This window comes from Eleutherodactylus coqui, chromosome 13 (genome assembly GCF_035609145.1).
Source record: "Eleutherodactylus coqui strain aEleCoq1 chromosome 13, aEleCoq1.hap1, whole genome shotgun sequence".
Classification (NCBI taxonomy): Eukaryota; Metazoa; Chordata; class Amphibia; order Anura; family Eleutherodactylidae; genus Eleutherodactylus; species Eleutherodactylus coqui.
The window spans coordinates 79715934-79734651 of record NC_089849.1 but is presented as its reverse complement, the minus strand read 5'-3'; the positions used below and the strand labels follow the sequence as shown (position 1 = coordinate 79734651).

Genomic DNA, 18718 nt, shown 5'->3' with positions numbered 1-18718 from the left:
GCGCCGAAACGGGTTGTTTTTTTTTTCAACCCCCCCCCCCCCCCCCCGTTCGGCGCGAGACAACCCCGATGCAGGGACCTAAAGAAAGCTTACCGGAGCGCTTACCTTAATCCCCGCGCTCCGGTGACTTCTATACTTACCGGTAAAGATGGCCGCCGGGATCCTCTTCCTCCGTGGACCGCAGCTCTTCTGTGCGGTCCATTGCCGATTCCAGCCTCCTGATTGGCTGGAATCGGCACGTGACGGGGCGGAGCTACACGGAGCCGGCATCCTGCACTAGAGGCTCCATAGAAGAAAGCAGAAGACCCGGACTGCGCAAGCGCGGCTAATTTGGCCATCGGAGGCCGAAAATTAGTCGGCACCATGGAGACGAGGACGCCAGCAACGGAGCAGGTAAGTATAAAACTTTTGATAACTTCTGTATGGCTCATAATTAATGCACAATGTACATTACAAAGTGCATTAATATGGCCATACAGAAGTGTATAGACCCACTTGCTGCCGCGGGACAACCCCTTTAAGGAGTGATGTTACCCCTCCCAACCAGCATCATAGGCCTTTCACTAGCCAAGCCACGATCCTACCGCACACTGCTGAGGGGCAAAAACCCCCGAAATAGCTGTCTGTGTATGGATTCTGGCTTGGTTTTCAATTCCCAATTATTGCTCTAAAAGACCTGTCTAAGGGGTCAGGCATTGATTTAAAGGAATGCTGCCATCCAATAGGTGGCGCTGCAGAGGTATTGCTCCATCTCCCTTATTTGCAGTGGTACAAATAAAATGGTAAGAGTCCTAATGGGGTCTATTTGCTAAGTTATTCAGTTTTCTATATTAGATCGATTGGAGAAATAACCTTTAAAGGAGATGTCCCGCGCCGAAACGGTTTTTTTTTTTTTTTTTAAACCCCCCCCCCGTTCGGCGCGAGACAACCCCGATGCAGGGGTTAAAAAAACCACCCGCACAGCGCTTACCTGAATCCCGGCGGTCCGGTGACTTCAATACTTACCGCTGAAGATGGCCGCCGGGATCTTCTACCTTCGTGGACCGCAGCTCTTCTGTGCGGTCCACTGCCGATTCCAGCCTCCTGATTGGCTGGAATCGGCACGTGACGGGGCGGAGCTACACGGAGCCGCTCTCTGGCACGAGCGGCTCCATAGAAGAAAGCAGAAGACCCGGACTGCGCAAGCGCGGCTAATTTGGCCATCGGAGGGCGAAAATTAGTCGGCACCATGGAGACGAGGACGCTAGCAACGGAGCAGGTAAGCATAAAACTTTTTATAACTTCTGTATGGCTCATAATTAATGCACAATGTACATTACAAAGTGCATTATTATGGCCATACAGAAGTGTATAGACCCACTTGCTGCCTCGGGACATCTCCTTTAACATGGAAGATTGTTAGACCCACCTAATATTCTGGTAACAGGAATGATCTTTCCAACCATCATGTCGTACACATAGTATATAGATTGCCACATCCCTGTGGCTATCACTTGTTCTCCATCAGCACTGAACTGAGCTTTAAAAATTGGATATTTATTTATATAGATACTCTGAATCTTTGGATTTAATTTGCCATCAACCTAGAAGAAAGCACAAGGAAAAAGGAAACAAGTTAGACCGGGCTCACATGGTCATAAGCGGAATATGCTGCATGGGTTACGCAGAGTTTTACCGCTGTGGCGCCTCCGTTGGCCTGGTGTACTGCCGTGTATGGCAGAGAAATTGTACTGCGCATGACAGCGTATCTCACACTCGCAGTCATGCGCGTTCCACCTGTTTTGTTTATAGAATTGTATTGCGAGTGAGTGGAACTGTGTAAGGCAATGAAATTGATTGGCTGCGAGTTACCGCGTATAACACGTGCGTACAGCGCATGTTTAGCAGGCAGTAATCATACACTCAGCATTAGGGGAAATTTAGGTAGAGCAATGCACATAAAATGAGTATTCCAGTTCCAGCAAATAATGTGTATTTAGTTTCAGAATGAAGAAAAGTTATATGCTTTCTAATATCATTTGTGTATTAACCGTTTCCAATCCATTTATTTTTTTCTCACCCATTCTCCCCAGCTCCAAAGAAATTGGAGCTGGTGAGAATGGATGAGAAAAAATACATTTCCCTGCACCCTCCTGAACTGACAGAGTTCAGGAGGGTGCAGGGAGGGACCTGCTTACCTGTCCGGCGTCTTCCGCATTCTTCCTCTGCCTCCCGACTCGGCGATCATGTGACCGCTGGGATCAGGTGGCACCCAGCAGTCATATGATAGCCGGGCCGGGAGGCAGAAGCAGAATGCGGAAGACGCCGGACAGGTAAGCATGCCCCCCCACAGTGCAGGCTCCTGGCTCGGCATTCATGTGACCGCTGGGGGTCAGGTAACACTGACGGTCACATGATCGCCGGGCAGAATCTCCTGCATTACATAGCGCTAATTGAGCGCTATGTAATGTGTAAAGGAGAAGGCAGAAAGGGTTAAAAACTCAGGGGTCCTCGATGAGGACCAGTGCAGGAGTGTATCTGCACCCGATGCGTCTGATGATCGGGTGCAGATGCACTCCTGCACTGCAGGGTTGGGCCTGCCCCGACATCGGAGCTGTGGAGGGAAATTATGATGTCGGGGCAGGCCTGACATTGGATTGGAAAGGGTTAAGTACTCATAATTTTCAAGCTCTCTACTTGCAGTCATTGAATGGAAATTTTGTTTTACTTCCAGCAGGTGAAAATCATGTGCTGAAGATACACGCAAACAGCTTATTAACCCCTTCCCGCTGCAGGGCATACATTTACATTTTATTAGTGCTTCTGTGGAGAATCACAGAGTGCGGTCCCTGCCATCAGCTGACCGGCCGAACAATGTTTTTTATGCTGAACTAAAAATCATCGTTCAGCAGAAAAGCAAACGATGGTAGCATTTACACGCAACAATTATTGCTCAAAAGATATCGTTTGAATGAATTTTGAGTAATAATCGTTGTGTGTAATTGGGGCTTAAGAGTCCAACCCCAATAATCCCTAGATTGCAGTCCTGGCGCATCGGAGGACACGCACCTCTGCTCTTTTCACTTCAATGAGACCGGAAATAGCCAAGTTTGGGTGCTCAGCTAGCTCCAGCAGTCGCACTGAAGTAAATGACGTGGATAGGTGCATAACTCGCTATGGTAAGAATACCCCTTTGATATTATTATAGGTCATATAAAACACATCCAAAAATAACAATGCTGGGCTTCCGTATGCTTAGACAGTACAGATTCTCACGAACAAGCAGTTATCCAGTTAGTGGAGGAGATTACAGACTTCAACCACTGATCTCAACAGAGAATCAGTGTCCCCCCTATTTCGCAACACAGGATGGATTCTGCCCATTACCTCTAATGTAGCAGCGTATAAGCCGCTGCACGCACATGCGCAGCCACAGCTCCATTCATTTCAATGGGATAGACGTAGAACAGCATAGGGCTTGACTATTTCTATCAGTCCCATCACTCCATTCATTTCAGTGGAGCTGACGAAACAACCGAGCATAGTGCTAAGCTACCTGTGTGCTGCCATGAAATGAATGGAGCCGCAGCCCATTCACTTCTATGTTGGGTATAGTAGGCAGAGCCCATCCTGCACTGCGAAATAGGAGGGGGAGGGCACAGCTCTCCCACCAATGGATGGGTGAGAACTTGTAATGTCATCCACTAGCTGGACAAACCCTTTAAGCACTGAGTAAAGATTCTCCCTCCCCAACGTATGCCAGACTATGAACAACTGAAAGCCATCGTGTCGTCTGTAGGACTCACCTACCCATTCTGATAAAGTTTTACAAATAAGGAAAAAAAAAATTATCAAATTTAGCTAGAGTTCATCTTTAAGTTAAGAAGCATAAATAATAATCTTTATTTGTATAGCCCAACTTATTCCGCTGCGCGAACACTCTAGCTATTCCAGATCATGTAAGAGAGCTTGATACACCCACCTGAAATAATGAGATTGAACAATCGTGACTCGCAGTCATAAGAACTTGAGAAAATGGGTGGAACTGAACTGTAGAAAGTGGAAGTTTAGTACATCTCTCAGAATTGGCATTCAAGCACTTTTTTATCTTAAAAAAAAAAAAAAAGAACAACAAAACAAAGTTAGAGTACTTCACAGCAAGGTTTACTATTCCTAATGTTATTTAAGGTGTGTGGTGTCCATAGTATTAGCTGACATGTAGAATAAAAATCCTTTCACAGTGTAGACAATTTTAAAAAGGATTTCTTTATTATTCACAAATGTTTAAAAACTCAGGGCACACAGAAAGAGGGGTCAGTAAGCCTTACCAGAGTATGGAAGGGAGCAGGAACCCAATATACATTCACAATTAGGACTCAGACAACACACACAACCATACCGCCTCAGGCACAGGACCGGCTATGGTGGCTAATTGATATCCCAGTGCAGTTGGTAGATAACTCTGCACTGTGAGACAGACGCCGATGAAATTGCGTATCAGGACTGTATAGTATGAGATATAGCTATCCACTAAGGCTATGTATGTGATATCCAAATACACTGGATCAGCTTTAATATTCTTTAGGGTTGGGTTCGATGTCCCAGTGCAGTTGGTAGATAACTCTGCTCCGTTAGCGCATACTATCACATTGCAGTTGATAGATCGCTCTGCACTGTGAGGTAGATGCCAATAAAATTGCGTAAGGTTCGGATCAAATTTGATATTTTTTAGGGTTGGGCTCGATGCGTTTCCCTACAAAATGGAGTAGTTCATCAGGAACCATCCTGGCTTAGATAGAGAAGGATATGATATTCAAGTCCCCTGTAAATTAGGGCATAAATTGCTGATAGTGTGTCTGGTCTAATTCTAGATGCAGGGGTACGGTGTCCAGGCTATGGAGACTGGGTAAATTAGATGTTACTGCTAGATATAAATAAGGCTGGATTCACACGAACGTATATCGGCTCGGTTTTCACGCCGAGCCGATATACGTCGTCCCCATCTGTGGAGAGGAGGCAGAGAGGGGGCAGGAGCTCAGTTCCTGCTCCTGGCTCTTCCATCCTCCCCCCCCTGCAGATGAGGATGGCGTATATCGGCTCGGCGTGAAAACCGAGCCGATATACGTTCATGTGAATCCAGCCCAAGCATGAGCAGTGAAAACCCAGTATGTCCGGTGAGTAGATCTCACTCATCTACAAACATCGCCTCCAGACCTTCTGTTACACCTTTTTTTTGAGAAAAGAGAATAGTCTTTGCTTTTTCTTTTCGCTGGCAGTCTAAGTCTAAATAAACGTTAGTTTTGCCCCTAACTTTAGCTAAGCCAACCTCCCCTCTTTCTGATGTCGGTATCTCCCCTTTCAATGATAGGTGGCTGCATAGCTAGTACTAATCTAAGTTGCCTCACAGACAAAAAAAATCAAAATAAAGATGAAACAAAATTAATATAAAACCTGAGGCCTTGATGAAGGTTGCAGATGGCGCCTTTATGTTGATTTTTTTGTCTTTTGACCCCATAACTTTTTTTTTATTATTACGGTGACACAGCTGTGTGAGGGCTTGTTTTTTTGCTATGTGTGCTGCATTTGTTTTTAATGGTATCATTTTTAGCACATACAACTTTTTGACAGTTTTTTTATTCAACTTTTCTTGGTGACGGAGTTCCTTACAAAAAAAACCAAACAAACACAATTCTGGTATTACATTTTCTTTCTGGACGGCATTTACGTCTCAGGATTAATAATATTTTAATAAATTGGTCCTCTAAACATGCAGTGACACCAATTTTTACATTTTTTATTTTTAAACTTTTTTTTTTCTCTTTATGTGACAACTGAGTAAAAAGAGGGTGGGGGAATTAAAACTTTTAGAACTTTTTTTTTTTTTATATCATTACAAAAAAGTCTCTCGTTTTACTTTTAGTTCCCACAGGGGACTAGAAGTTGTGACATCAGAGCTGTTAAAAGTACACTATACACAAGTAGTGGCATTTAAAGAGTTAACAGCTGTAATCTTAGTCATTTCCAATCACAGATTTTGCAGATGGATATTGGCTATCAAAGACAGCCAACACCTGCCGTCTATGCAGCGAGCATAGCTCCCAGGCCTGCTCCATACACATTATATACCACAGTGGCATATATACATCCTAGCCACATGGGGCATCAGTGGTTAGGGCGTATATATCTCTATGGCTAACAGGAAGGTTTTAAGGAAATGTTAAATTCCCCTCACTACCCAACTGCTGCATCATTAGCAGACTGGTACTAGCAGCCTGTAATATTTCACTACAAGGCGCACCAATTACTAGCAGCGGAAAAAAAAACACCTAACGCATGTGGCCTCTCAAAAGGCCAGCAACACGGACCAATTACTGTTAGGCCTCATGTCCACGGGGAAAATCAGGCCCGCTACGGATTCTACATGTAGAATCTGAAGCGGGTCCCTCCTGCCCCGCGGACATGAGCGCTTAAAATAAGAATTTAAAAGAATTAACTCACCCGCAGCGGACCGGGAAGGCCTCTCTTCCTCACGGCCGGATCTTCTTGTTCGGCCGGCGGATGAACTCGTCACGCCAGCGGCATGTTGCCGACGTGCCGCGCGCATGCGCCGGGCACATCCGCCAAGCCGAAGCAAGCAAGATCCGGCCGTGAGAAAGAGAAGACCTTCCCGGTCCGCTGCGGGTGAGTTAATTCTCTTAAATTCCTATTTTAGGTCTCCCGCGGATCCGGACGGCTTCCATAGGCTTCAATAGAAGCCCGTGGGAGCCGTCCGCGCGGGAGACCCGCACGAAAAATGGAGCATGGTCCAGATTTTTTCATGCTCCATTTTTAAAAAATCCCTTTTATTGACCATCCGCGGATATTTATCTACCCCGCGGGTGGTCAATGCATCCCTATGGGATGCGGATCCGCATGCGGGAGAAGAGTTAAAATCCGCTGCAGATTTTAATTCTTCTTTTGCCCGTCGTGGACATGAGGCCTAAGGGTTCATGCTTCTTACCTGTAAAATGCCCTTTGGTAGGTAAGTGGATTTTGCAAGCAAATTGCCCGTTTTACTTAGCAAGTTGTCTTCATTGTCGTCTTCATCATCATCGTCCTCATCTGTAAAAGAAATTTAGTTGATGCAAGATATCCACCCTGTAAATGATGTAGTCTTGGCAATTAATATGGAGTTTTCTGAAATTGATTAGTCCGCTAATAATTACTCGGCTGAATTATGCTTATCTGAGATTCTTATAGATGAGGTGCGGTACAATCATGATGAAAGAATTGGGGAGAAATGTACCCTATCAGGGTAGAAAGGTGATGCACTGTGAGGCAGAGTGAGGGATAGTCCACCTTCACTAGGCCAATCAGAACACACCTCAACTGCTCTTACAGTAAAGAATCCTATCCAAAACTTTATCTTCCAGCCGTCATCTGTGCCCCCTTCTGAGGTAACTGTGTCCTCTGTCATGTGGGTTATAAGACGGATTGTAGCAGTTTAATATTTTCTGTAATCGAATTGGCGTACAGTTACCATGTAAACAGACAGGGAGGACAGAAAGACGGTTCCCAAAAAGGTAAAATACAAGTAGGCCACTGAAATCACAATGCCTTAGGCATCATGTCCACAACTGTATTGCTGCAAGGAGCAAGACTTAGTTCAGATTACGCTTTAAAGAGAGTAAGACACTATAAAAGGTTTATCAATAAGAATTTATTAAAACAAAATGATAATTGAGCATAGTGGTGAATAATGGTCCTACGTTTGTAAACTATTGGATCTAATATACAAAGGATAATATCTATATACAAAGCATAAAGGCTGCAGATGTCACATCACAAAGTATAAAGATAGCAAGTTACATTATTACCTAAAAGGTTACAGATCACATATTACCATCACCAAAGGTTCCCTCACTTCTAGGGGTTCAACAGATGACATCCTCATCTGGTATTGAAGAGTCCGTACTACCCAGAGCTTCTCATCCTTCCATCAGAGAGTCCAAGACTTTTCCTCATAGCTTCCAAAAGCTACTACTCCTCCATTCCAAAAGCTACTACTCCTCCATTCCAAAAGCTACTACTTCTTAGTTTCCAAAAGCTACTACTTCTCCTAACTTGAGAAGATAGGACCTTTTTATATTCTAATATAGCTGACCAAGTCCTCATTCCAACAGATTACCATATGGCTGCAAACCAAGATGTTATCAATCTGAGACCCCCCACCATCTGAAGTAGCCAGTTTCTATAGAGTGATCAGATCTAGTCAGACAAGGTCTACCTCCTAGACAATACATATGTACATGGCAGGCTCCTACAAAGACAGACTGATTGGTGTTATAACAAACATCAAAGCCATTCTCTTACTTACACATGATAAACATGTAGAACAGGTCTGGGGTTAGTTCCTTAGAATGTGGGGCCTACTTGATATATCAAAGCCTGTTCAGATATGTATATACATATAGAATCAAGGATTAATGGCTACAAAATAGCCATAAAAATATTTCCATTACAACAACACACGCAGATTTCCACAGCAGAAGACCTGCGGGTCAGAGTGGAAATGATTTTTAACTGCTTGCTGGCGATCGCGGATGCAGGTTTTTTTTCTACGCGGATGCACTGAAAAAATAAATAAAAAAAATAAATTGCAAGCCCAAAGTGACTGCCTTCCCCTTCCTCCCTGCTTGGTCTCCAAGCAACCAGAGAGGTATCTGCCTATAAATCCGAAATGCAATTGCTCGCTTTCATAGAGATCAATGGAGCCCATCTGTGCCGAATCTGTGGTAAAATGGAGCATGCTGCGATTTTCTCTTCCGCACAAAAAATCTGCAATACAAATCCATGCGAAGGGAGGTGCGGACACTTCATGCTTTCCTATCGGTGGCTTGAACTGTAGAGCTTCCACATGGGGCCCTACACGTATTCAGCAAATCAAGTCTGCCTGTAGACTTGAGGTCATAATGCGAAACAAAGGGAGCCCCTCATGAACACCATGGGCAGTTGCGCCACATGGGGTATTGTGGTGCCCTTGTGGTATAGTATGTGTGATAGCTGCCAGTAGGAGGAATGAGAGAGTGGCCGCCGCAGACGGCTCCTCCTGCTGCTCAAACACGGGGAAGACGCCGCCGTTTAAGCAGAACAATCTCCTTTTAGGTCTCCTCATTCTCACTAAAGACAATGTGTCTATTCCCCAGAATGGCCGCTGTGTGCGGAGCCCCTGGCAGTGACTGCGCATCCCAATGCCCTCATCATGTGACTCACTAGGATAAAGGACCTGTGATGACATCACTGTCATGTGATCAGGGGCAGAGCATGTAACTCACTCACGGACAGGTGGTCGTTAGTATTATACCTGCACATAGATAAAGCATGCAAAGGGTGCCGGACCGTCTGATGTGTAGTAGTGCACCATGCAGGCCTACAACTTATTAATGACGCCACCTACGATTCTGCACAATTCTTTCTGTGATTTGCTCACCTTCTTTAGAAAGTCCTTTCTTTGGATCTTTCGAAGCCCAAGATGGAACCCCACCCATTGTCTTCTGGAAGCTTGCCGATGGAAGAGAAATTAAAATCAGGATTACACTGCGATTCACTGAAATATAGTGGAGATGCCGTAACTGCACTTAAGGCTGTATTTACACAGGCGAGGGCACGCATAAATCTGCGAATTTGCAGCAACAGCGCTTCGTTTTGGCTTTAGAAAATGCATTGCTGTACACATGAGTAAAGAAAAAATAAGTATAAATCACTCGTTGTTTCAATTGTTCAAAGACACACATAATTGCTTGGCAGGCGAGTGTGACTTTTTTTTTCCATGCGCCCATAAGAAATAATGGGCGATTCTTGAACAATAATTGCTCAAAAATCAGACATGATGCGATTTTTCAGATTCTCTGTCCAAGAGGACAAAAACAAAATCGCCCACGTGAGTAAACTCATAGAAAATAACTGGTTCTTTCTGTGAGAGTTCCGTCCATGTTGCAAACGTACAAGTTTCTTGCCCATGTAAATACAGCCTAAGTGGGACCACAGGTTGTAACAGTGCCCGGTCCACTTGTATACAGCCCACAATCCCCTGGCCCACAGATATATATTAACCACCTACTCTCGCTGAAGCCGGACGTGTAGCTCCTTCTTGTTTAGCTGCACCTCTTCTCTATTTTTCTTTAGATGTTTTCTTGCGTAATGGGCTCGAATCCTGCAAATACAAAGTTTAAAAGTCACGGCAAAACTCTATTACATGTGAAAACCTTCAGAAATGGCATATGTAAATGAATCTATATAGGTATATGAATCTATAGGCGAATTGTTTGGTTCAATGCAATAACATACTATTATTAAAAGTCATGTTAAATAAACTCCACCCCGCTATATCTGTACATTAGTGAAAAACATTTACAGCACCAATCAGCTGTTAGCAAAGCAGGAAGCTGCAGACTGCATTTCTCCTACTTTATTCATACAGTCGTATATAACAAACCTACAAAAAACTAGATATTTCTACCTAAAACAAAAACACAAAAACGTATGAATATGAGATAAAAATACAAAACTTTTTCAGGCTTTTAACGCCAACATTTGCCTGACCCTTAACTCCTTTAGTGGCACGCCCGGAAAATCTACAGGGCTTGCTACACTGACCATGCAGTTAAACCCCGGAAGATTTCTGTGGACAGCTCTAGTGCTGAAATGTGCAGAGTACTGAGCTGTCATCTGAAATCTTCCGGGGTTTTTACTGCATACTCAGCGCAGCAAGCCCTGGAGATTTCCCTGCCATAATATAGTAATAATAAACCTGCCACTGAAGGGGTTAAGAGGTGAATACATGGCCACACAACCATTTGCCAGCTTACATTTCTTCATCCTCATCATCTTCATCAACCCAAGCTGGTTTCTTGCTAGGGCCGGCAGAGTCCTCCTCCCATTCATTTTCAGAATCACTCTCTAGGAGATCTGTGCTGGGATCAACTCTGATCTACAATACAAAACATACAGCACCATTGGACATGCATAGGGACACCCTCACACAAGCATATCGAAAAATGCCACGTTTTTTTATGTATCGTTTTACTGCGTGCAGAACTGCATTCTTTTGCTTTTTTTTTTAGGAGCATTTGCCTGTGTTTTTTAATACTGTGTATTTTGCGCAGGCCAAGCAAGCTGATTTCAACACTTTTTTCCCCTCGCTGTGGCATAGTAGCCTGCGTGAAAAATGGAACTTACTGCGTGTTTATTGATTTCTTCACGCACCCCATTCATGTCAATGGGCGATTTAGTGCGTCAAATACGCGCTACAATGCCAAAAATAAAATATGCAGCATGTGATTTTGTGTGCGTTACATACGCTGAGCAAAACGCTAATGTAAGAAGCCCCATTGAAATACGTGGAATCTAATTGCCGTGTATTTTGCGTGCTTGAAAAACGTGCGCAATACGTGGTAAAACACCTGTGTGAGAGTGGCCTAAGACTGTCACATATAAAACCTGTCCATGTGCTTAGTAGTCACCTGTTCAACCCCTTCTCACCCTGCAGTGTAATAGTACATAGTAGTATGAGGACCATTCCTATAAGTCACATTACTACCACGTTATGGTTATGGCGCGGGCACATTGGAGTTTGCAGTGGATTGGCTGTATACAACTGCCAATCCACTGCAAAGTCCAGGACTGAAGATTACTACGTTTCCCCAAAAATAAGACCATGTCTTATATAAATTTTTGCCCCAAAAGAGGCACAGGATCTTATTTTTGGGGGATGTCTTATCATACCTTACCTAGCAGGCGCTGTCCGGGTCCCTCCTGCTGCTCTCCGGAGTTTCGACACGCTTGCTTGCAGTCCTCAGCCGCCGGCAGAAGATTACTTCCTGGTAACCGGGTACGTAAACCCCGCCTACAGGAAGCGATGGGTCTAATTGATTTTCAAGCGCAGAGGCTGAGCCAATCAGAGCCATCACTTGCTGGAGGTGGTATTTGCAAACATCATTACCAGCAAGCGATTTTCTGCGGCGACTGAGGACTGCAAACAAGCATGCCGGAACTGCGGAGAAAAGCAGGAGGGACCCAGACTGCACCTGCTAGGTAATGTATTTTTTTTATTTTTTTAAATGTAGTGTATCTAGGGCTTATATCAGGGTAGGGCTTATTTTAGGGTATGTCTTATTTTTACGGAAACATTGTAGTTTAAAGTTTCTTTAAAGTGCAGTTACTCTTTAGACATGTTATAGCAACATGTCAAACGTTTGGATCAACAGGTTCCTGAAGCTGATGGCTGAAATGAAGAGGAAAAAGTGCTCACCTAAAAGCATATAGGCTCTTCTGCACAGCTGTGTGTACATCTTCACCTGTTAGGTGGGGCTGACAAGTAATGATCACCGCACAAAAGGTGAGCTTTCCTAGCCCTTCATTTCAGCAATCAGTGGGGGTCTCAGCACCCAGACCCCACTGATTAAAACTTTTGACACTGGCAGTCTGACACATCCAAAGTTCCTTAAAAGTGTAGTTACATTTCAAACACTTTAAAATATAAAAATACCTTGGAATCACCAAGCAGCTTGTCCACAAATACATCCTCACCGCCAAAGATCAGATTCTCCAAACATGTCTCCTCATCCGGTTTCTTAGCGAGTGCCTCTAAATGTTTAGCTTTCAGTTCCTCTTGCGTCATATTCTGATGCTTCTTCCTGCGAGGATCGTTATCCCCATCACTCTTACGCTTTGCTGACCGCATTTCAATTTTTGACAGCTGCAGTAAAAGACATAAAAAAAGAAACATAAAAGCATACGTATACCACAGAAGATCACAGTTTATATATAGGTAAACAGTAAATGTTCACATTACGTAATGCCACTCTCTTCCTGCAGAACCAGAATATCACAAGTTGCTTAAGGTCCCTTTCTATGGGACAGCTGTCGGGGGCATAAGAAGCGTACAGCCAACCCACCGACTATCGATCCCTAGGGCCAACTGGACATCTAAATTAGAAAAAAAAAAATACAACCAAATCAGTAAAAAGGGGGAAGCTCAGAACAGAGAAACTGCTGTAACAAATGGGTGGATGCTGGGTCCCTCAAGGAACATCCGAGAAAAGGATTTTAAGGAAAGTAATAACTAAATAAATCCTGTTTTCTTGGCTATGCCATTGGCGGTCATAGCTAGGACCTCAAGACAATCAAGAGCAGTCCCTGGGGTGGGTCAGAAATACTTGTGATGCGATCAGGGTGCTGCCTCTATGGGGGGGGGGGCTTGAACTATTTAAGACCTCCCCTGAAAATAAGCCCTACACATTTAAAAAAAAAAAAAAAATTACTCACCTAGCAGGCGGTGTCCTGGTCCCAGAGCTGCAGCGCTCTAGCAGTCTTCCGTGAAGTCTTCGGCGCTGACAATGCAATTTCTTCCCGGCAGCGGAATTGAATACCCTGCCTCCAGCAAGAGATTGCCGTGATTGGCTGATATCGCGCTCAATGAACCTATCAGAGCCGGGCCTTGATTAACCAATCACAGACATTCAATGAATAGCTGTGATTGGTTCATCGAGCGCTGCGTCAGCCAATCACAGCAATCTCTTGCTGGAGGCAGGGTATTCAAGCCCCACTGCCAGGCAGAAATCTCTTGTCAGGGCCGAGGACTTCATGGAAGACAGGTTCAACCCCCTTGGCCCTGAGGGATGGTGCCTTGATCGGTATATCGTCCAGATAGGGGATTGCTAGGAATGAAGAACCGTCAAACAGCAGACAGGGCCTTCTTTCTCGAGGAGCTGTCTCAAGGCTGAATAGGTGATGAATTGGAAATGGTTCGCATGGAACGCAAAGTGAAGAAATCGCTGGTGGAACTGGCGAATCAGAACATGGAAATAGGCATTCGCCTTGATCCATGGAAGCAAATCGCTGCTCTGAGGGACTCCATGTGAAAATGGCATACCTTGATAAAACCATTCAGGACAAAGACACAACCAACTAAACCATCTTTTTTTGGAAAGACAAAAAGGTTGGCCAAAATCTGGTAAAACGTTCGTGAAGTGGAACTGGAAAGTTGTTTTGCCTGTTTGGATGAGGCCCTACTAACCCAGGATGAAGCAAAAGAGAGGGAGAAGGGCTGATATGGTCACCTGAGAGAATTATTTGGCAAAGGATTCCAGCATTCATCATGCTGGTCTTCAAAAGATGATGCATCTGTCAGGGGCAGAGTAGTGTGTTTGGAAAGGCGAGACACGGGAGGTCGACAACTTTTTAATCGATTCCTCAAGGAATGGATACATCACATCAAGATGTTTAGGGGTGAGGAAATATTAACCCAGCATGTACTACTCATTGAACTGGAAATCCTCAAAATTCACGTGAGTGAAGAATGTCTTATGTGAACATTTTGGAAATCGGAAAGAGAATCAGTCTGTGTTGGCAGAGGTCTTTAACATGAAGTGTCGTTTTAACGACCTCTAAGAATGTCTACCATGTTGGAAACCATAGAGACCTGTTGCTCATCTTAAAAAAATAAAAAAGTGTCACCATTGGAGCAGGAGCTGTCCCTGTAGGGGATCATGGAGTGGGGTACTGTGAGTGGAGGCGAAACAGAGGTAGGAGGCGACAGAGTATGACCGTGTGACCTTGAGGACACTTGTCATTTTTTAAGTCCTGCCATGCGTGCTTTTTTGGTAGGAACGATTCCTCAACATCAGAGCTGTCAGTCGGGTCTGGCTGGATGTGCTGCCCAGCATCTCCACAATGGACTTGGAGGCTTTCATAAGGTCTAAAACTGCCACAGAAAGGGAGTGCACCCATTAGATTCAAGGCCGTATAGAGGCATAGCAATAGATGTCCCTGGGACAGGTTCGGTGGCCGGTCTGGGAAGCAGACAGTTCAGGTATAGAGGCTCATGCTGACCCCATGGGAATTTAGAATGACAATGAGTGCATGTAAAGTATGTTACAATGGCCGCACTCCGTTAAGTGGATTCTCCCCTAGAATCCAACAATGTGGTTGCATGCGTAAAATGGTGAAAATGCCTAACTGCAATTTGTCGGTATAGTGGCAGAGGCCAGCTGAGAAGCTATAGGTGGGCGGGGGTCGAACTAAATAGGGCAGGTCTTACCTGGGTCCAGGAGGTCCCCCCAAGAGTTGCAGAGAAAACGGTACCTGGGACTAGTAGAAGCACGGGAAAGAGGTGGCGGGCACTGTTGTGGGTAACACAGGTCCTGGCCAATCGCATTACCCATGCCATTTAGAGGGAACCTCCTTTCTTCGAAACAAGGGCAGGCTGAAGCGATTGAATGAGCACCGGCAGCAGAAAATAAATCATGCTCCATGCAATGTGACACTTCGTCATGTGGTCAGCGCCAACCGGAAGAGACTGCAACGGGCCACAAACGCCAAACACTCCAAAGGCGCAACGTAGCTCAGTAGAGGCCGCCCATCCAAAAAGGCAGCCTTGCACAGACCCATCACTCAGCAGGCCACAGGACGGACAGTCCACACATGGAGCATTTATCAACATTGAGTTGTCAGTGATGGCCGTTATGCCATCATAAGGATATGGATAGTTGGCGCTCAGTCATATGAGCATGGTGTGGTTTCCGGATGATAATTCTTCTTTGTACGCTGGGAATTGTATTTTCCGAATAGCCACGGATATAATGGTGGGTGTGGAACCTCTAACAGTATTTGATGATTTGTGTATCTGAGGATTGCTGACTGTAGCATTTTATAAACTTTCTTCTCCTCATCCCGCAATCACCTTGGAATGCCTTGCTGGTCATGTGCAGCTGATTTTGGCTGCTAAGTGACGAGGACACTATTCATTGATAGGTTATTTGTGCACATTCATGCGCATACAGTGCTATAAAATAAAAGAAATACCTCTCCCCCCCCACATGCTTCCCCTACAGCTGCAGTGGTTGATACATCATTGCTGGAACAAAGACCCCAAACTAGTGCCAGGGCCCAGGAAGAGTTGGTATAGGACCTGCCAAGTAATGCTATTTTTTGATATTTTACAGCATTGTAAATAGTTTGAGAATAATTACATTAGTAATTTACAGAATGTTTCATTATATATTATCCCGTCAAGCTGAACGCCGTCCATTAGGGTATAGCAGCCAGAGTCATGAAGACGTGATATGATCATCTTCTTCATGGTCAAACGTTGATTTCGGCCATGCTGCTTGAAAAGTAAGGATGTATTGGCACCTTTAAGGGTATGTTAACACACGGTGGATTTGCTACAAAACTCGGCGTTAATATTGCTAGGATTTCACAAATGTGGACCAAATGGTGCAGAAAGTCCCCCAAATGTGAACACTCCACAAAGTCTGATATCAGAGGTTGCCGAAGAGAGCTACTAGCAATCAGTTCACCATCAGTCCAGTCTCTAAGGTGAGGAGCCTAAAAACCTTTACAACTGTAGACTTTTAAAGGGGTTGTCTAGATGCAAACTATTTTTTTTTTTTTGAAAGATGGGTGCAACTGTATAAAAAAAAAATAAAAGCAGCGTTCTCGCCAGTTCATTCCCTCTGTGATCCAGCGCTGCAACTGCTGCAGACCTCCAGGTCCTTGTTTACAAACAAACAACCACCTGACCAGTGCAGCCAATCAGATCAGGTATAGGTATGCTGGGAGCCAGGATACCAGCACATGACTGCTACAGCCTCTGATTGGCTGCATCGTTCAGGTGGTGGTCGCTCATAAACTAATACCGCATCCACTGTAGGAGCTGCAGCTCTGGTTCAGTAAGTGGACGTACCTGCGAGGGCAGCGGATTGTATTGTTTAAACACAGCTGCAACCAGGTTTAAAAAGTTACATAAAATCTCATTTTGGTTGGAAGAATTTATGAGCTATCCATCAGGTTACAGGTGCAAGCCTGGGGCTCCGGGAAATGCATGAGCTGTGGAGTGCGATACTGGTCTGGAAAACGTGGACTGATATAGCATTCTTAGAGCTCCTTCACACGGGTGTATTTGCGTGCACTATATGCAGAAAATGGTACCCACTGATTTCAATGGGTTCTTTCTTTCACGAGCATGTATATTGCGTGCGCAATATTTAAAAAAAAAAAAAAAAAGCAGCATGCTCTATTTTTCCTGCGCATCGGCACAGAAAAAAAAAACCACATCTGGCACTCATTAAAGAAATTGGCGATTTTAGTAACGGGGAGCATCGGTGTGTATTTTTTGGGGGACTCAATGTAACTTTTATTTCACAAAAATGTGAGCAAATATGCTTATACTCATGTGAAGGGGCCCTTAAACGTGTGCTTTTTGCCTGTGATTGCGATGCGTTTTGCATGTTTCAATAGTGTTTACCCAAAAATAAGACACTGTCTTGTAGGACTTATTTTTGGACAGGTCTTATTTTACTTACCTAGCAGGCTCAGTCCAGGTCCCTCCCACTGCTGTTTAGATTACCGGCACGGATCATGCAATCCTCACCCAGCCACGCTTCCTGGTTATTTGATGCCAAAAATTCCGTCTCCACAAGGCGATGGCTGTGATTGGTTCATTGGTCGCTGCATTGTATGGTTCTTCGAGCACCGCAGCTTAGCCAATCACAGCCATCACATTTGTTCATTGAGCGCTGCATTGATTGGCTGCGCTGTGGCGCTTGAAGAACCAATCACAGTCATCATGTTGTGAAGGCAGGATTTATGGATTGGCTGAGCTAATTCATAAATCCTGCCTCCGCAACAAGATGGCTGTGATTGGTTCTTTAAACACTGCTCAGGCAATTAATGCAGCGCTCGAATCACAGCCATTGATTCATGGAGGCGGGATTTACAAATTCCGTAACCAGGAAGTGATATTGTGTGGGTAGTCGAGAACTGTGGGAACCAAATCAGGGCTCTGGAGAGCAGCAGGAGGGACCTGGACTGAGTCTCCTAGGTAACGTGTTCCTTTTTTTTTTTTTATGTAATGCAGCTAGGGCTTATTTTCAGGATGTGGCTTATATTTCAACCCGCCCCCCCCTGAAAATCATGATTAATCAGGCTAGGGCTTATTTTCAGGTAAACACTGTAGTATACACTAAAACGAGTATCACCCAAAAATAGGACATGCAGCAACTTTTCCAGCTCGGTCCATTGGTCTAAGAGAAAAATTACTCCTGTGAATAAACAGATTTAAATGAAAGGGATTCTGCCATCAGATTCATACTGAAGCACAGGGGACATGGATCCAAAACAGGGATGCTGTAGTGTTTTAGAATAAATACACCTTGAAGTTTGATTCGGAGCCTCTCCATAGGAAGAGTGGTGTATTCTGCCAAGCGTGACACAGAGCTGATACAATCATAGAACGGTAGAGTTCAGCATGTGAACCATAGTCTAGGATGCTTTAGTACAGTGGTCCCCAACCTTTTTGGCACCAGGGACAGGCTTCAAGCAAGAACATTTTTACAAGGCCCGCAGGGTTGGGCGGGGCTTTGGTTATGAAGGGGGTTGGAGTTTAGTGCATACTTATTCAATTATGACATTTAGAATGACCTGGCAGTACACATATAGGGCAGCATATAATTTATCCCCCCCCCAGTAATAAGCAGGCCCCCTCCCCCCAGTAATAAGCAGGCCCCCTCCCCCCAGTAATAAGCAGCCCCCTCCCCCCCGTTGTAGGCAGACCCCCCCAGTAGTAAGCACCCCCCCCCCCAGTAACAGGCAGCCCCACCCCCTCAGTAATAAGCAGCCCCCCCCCCCCAAAAAAAAAGCAGCCCCTCCAACCCATATACTTACCTCCTCTCTGCTGTCAGCGTTGCTCTCTCTCTGA

The 18718-nt window shown here is 44.8% G+C and overlaps 1 protein-coding gene across 2 annotated transcripts in view; it reads right to left on the bottom strand.

Annotated features, from left to right (window-relative positions):
• The window catches only part of UTP18 (UTP18 small subunit processome component), a 35849-nt gene that overhangs the window by 13746 nt on the left and 3385 nt on the right, over window positions 1–18718 (bottom strand). For both annotated transcript variants that reach the window (XM_066586104.1, XM_066586103.1), the window contains exons 2-8: window positions 12506–12715; window positions 10827–10948; window positions 10079–10171; window positions 9449–9519; window positions 6980–7080; window positions 3962–4087; window positions 1409–1583 (exon numbers count right to left, since the gene is read on the bottom strand). In XM_066586104.1, coding sequence (XP_066442201.1) covers window positions 1409–1583; window positions 3962–4087; window positions 6980–7080; window positions 9449–9519; window positions 10079–10171; window positions 10827–10948; window positions 12506–12700 — 883 coding nt within the window. In that variant the 5' untranslated portion in view covers window positions 12701–12715. The remainder of the gene's footprint in view (window positions 1–1408; window positions 1584–3961; window positions 4088–6979; window positions 7081–9448; window positions 9520–10078; window positions 10172–10826; window positions 10949–12505; window positions 12716–18718) is intronic.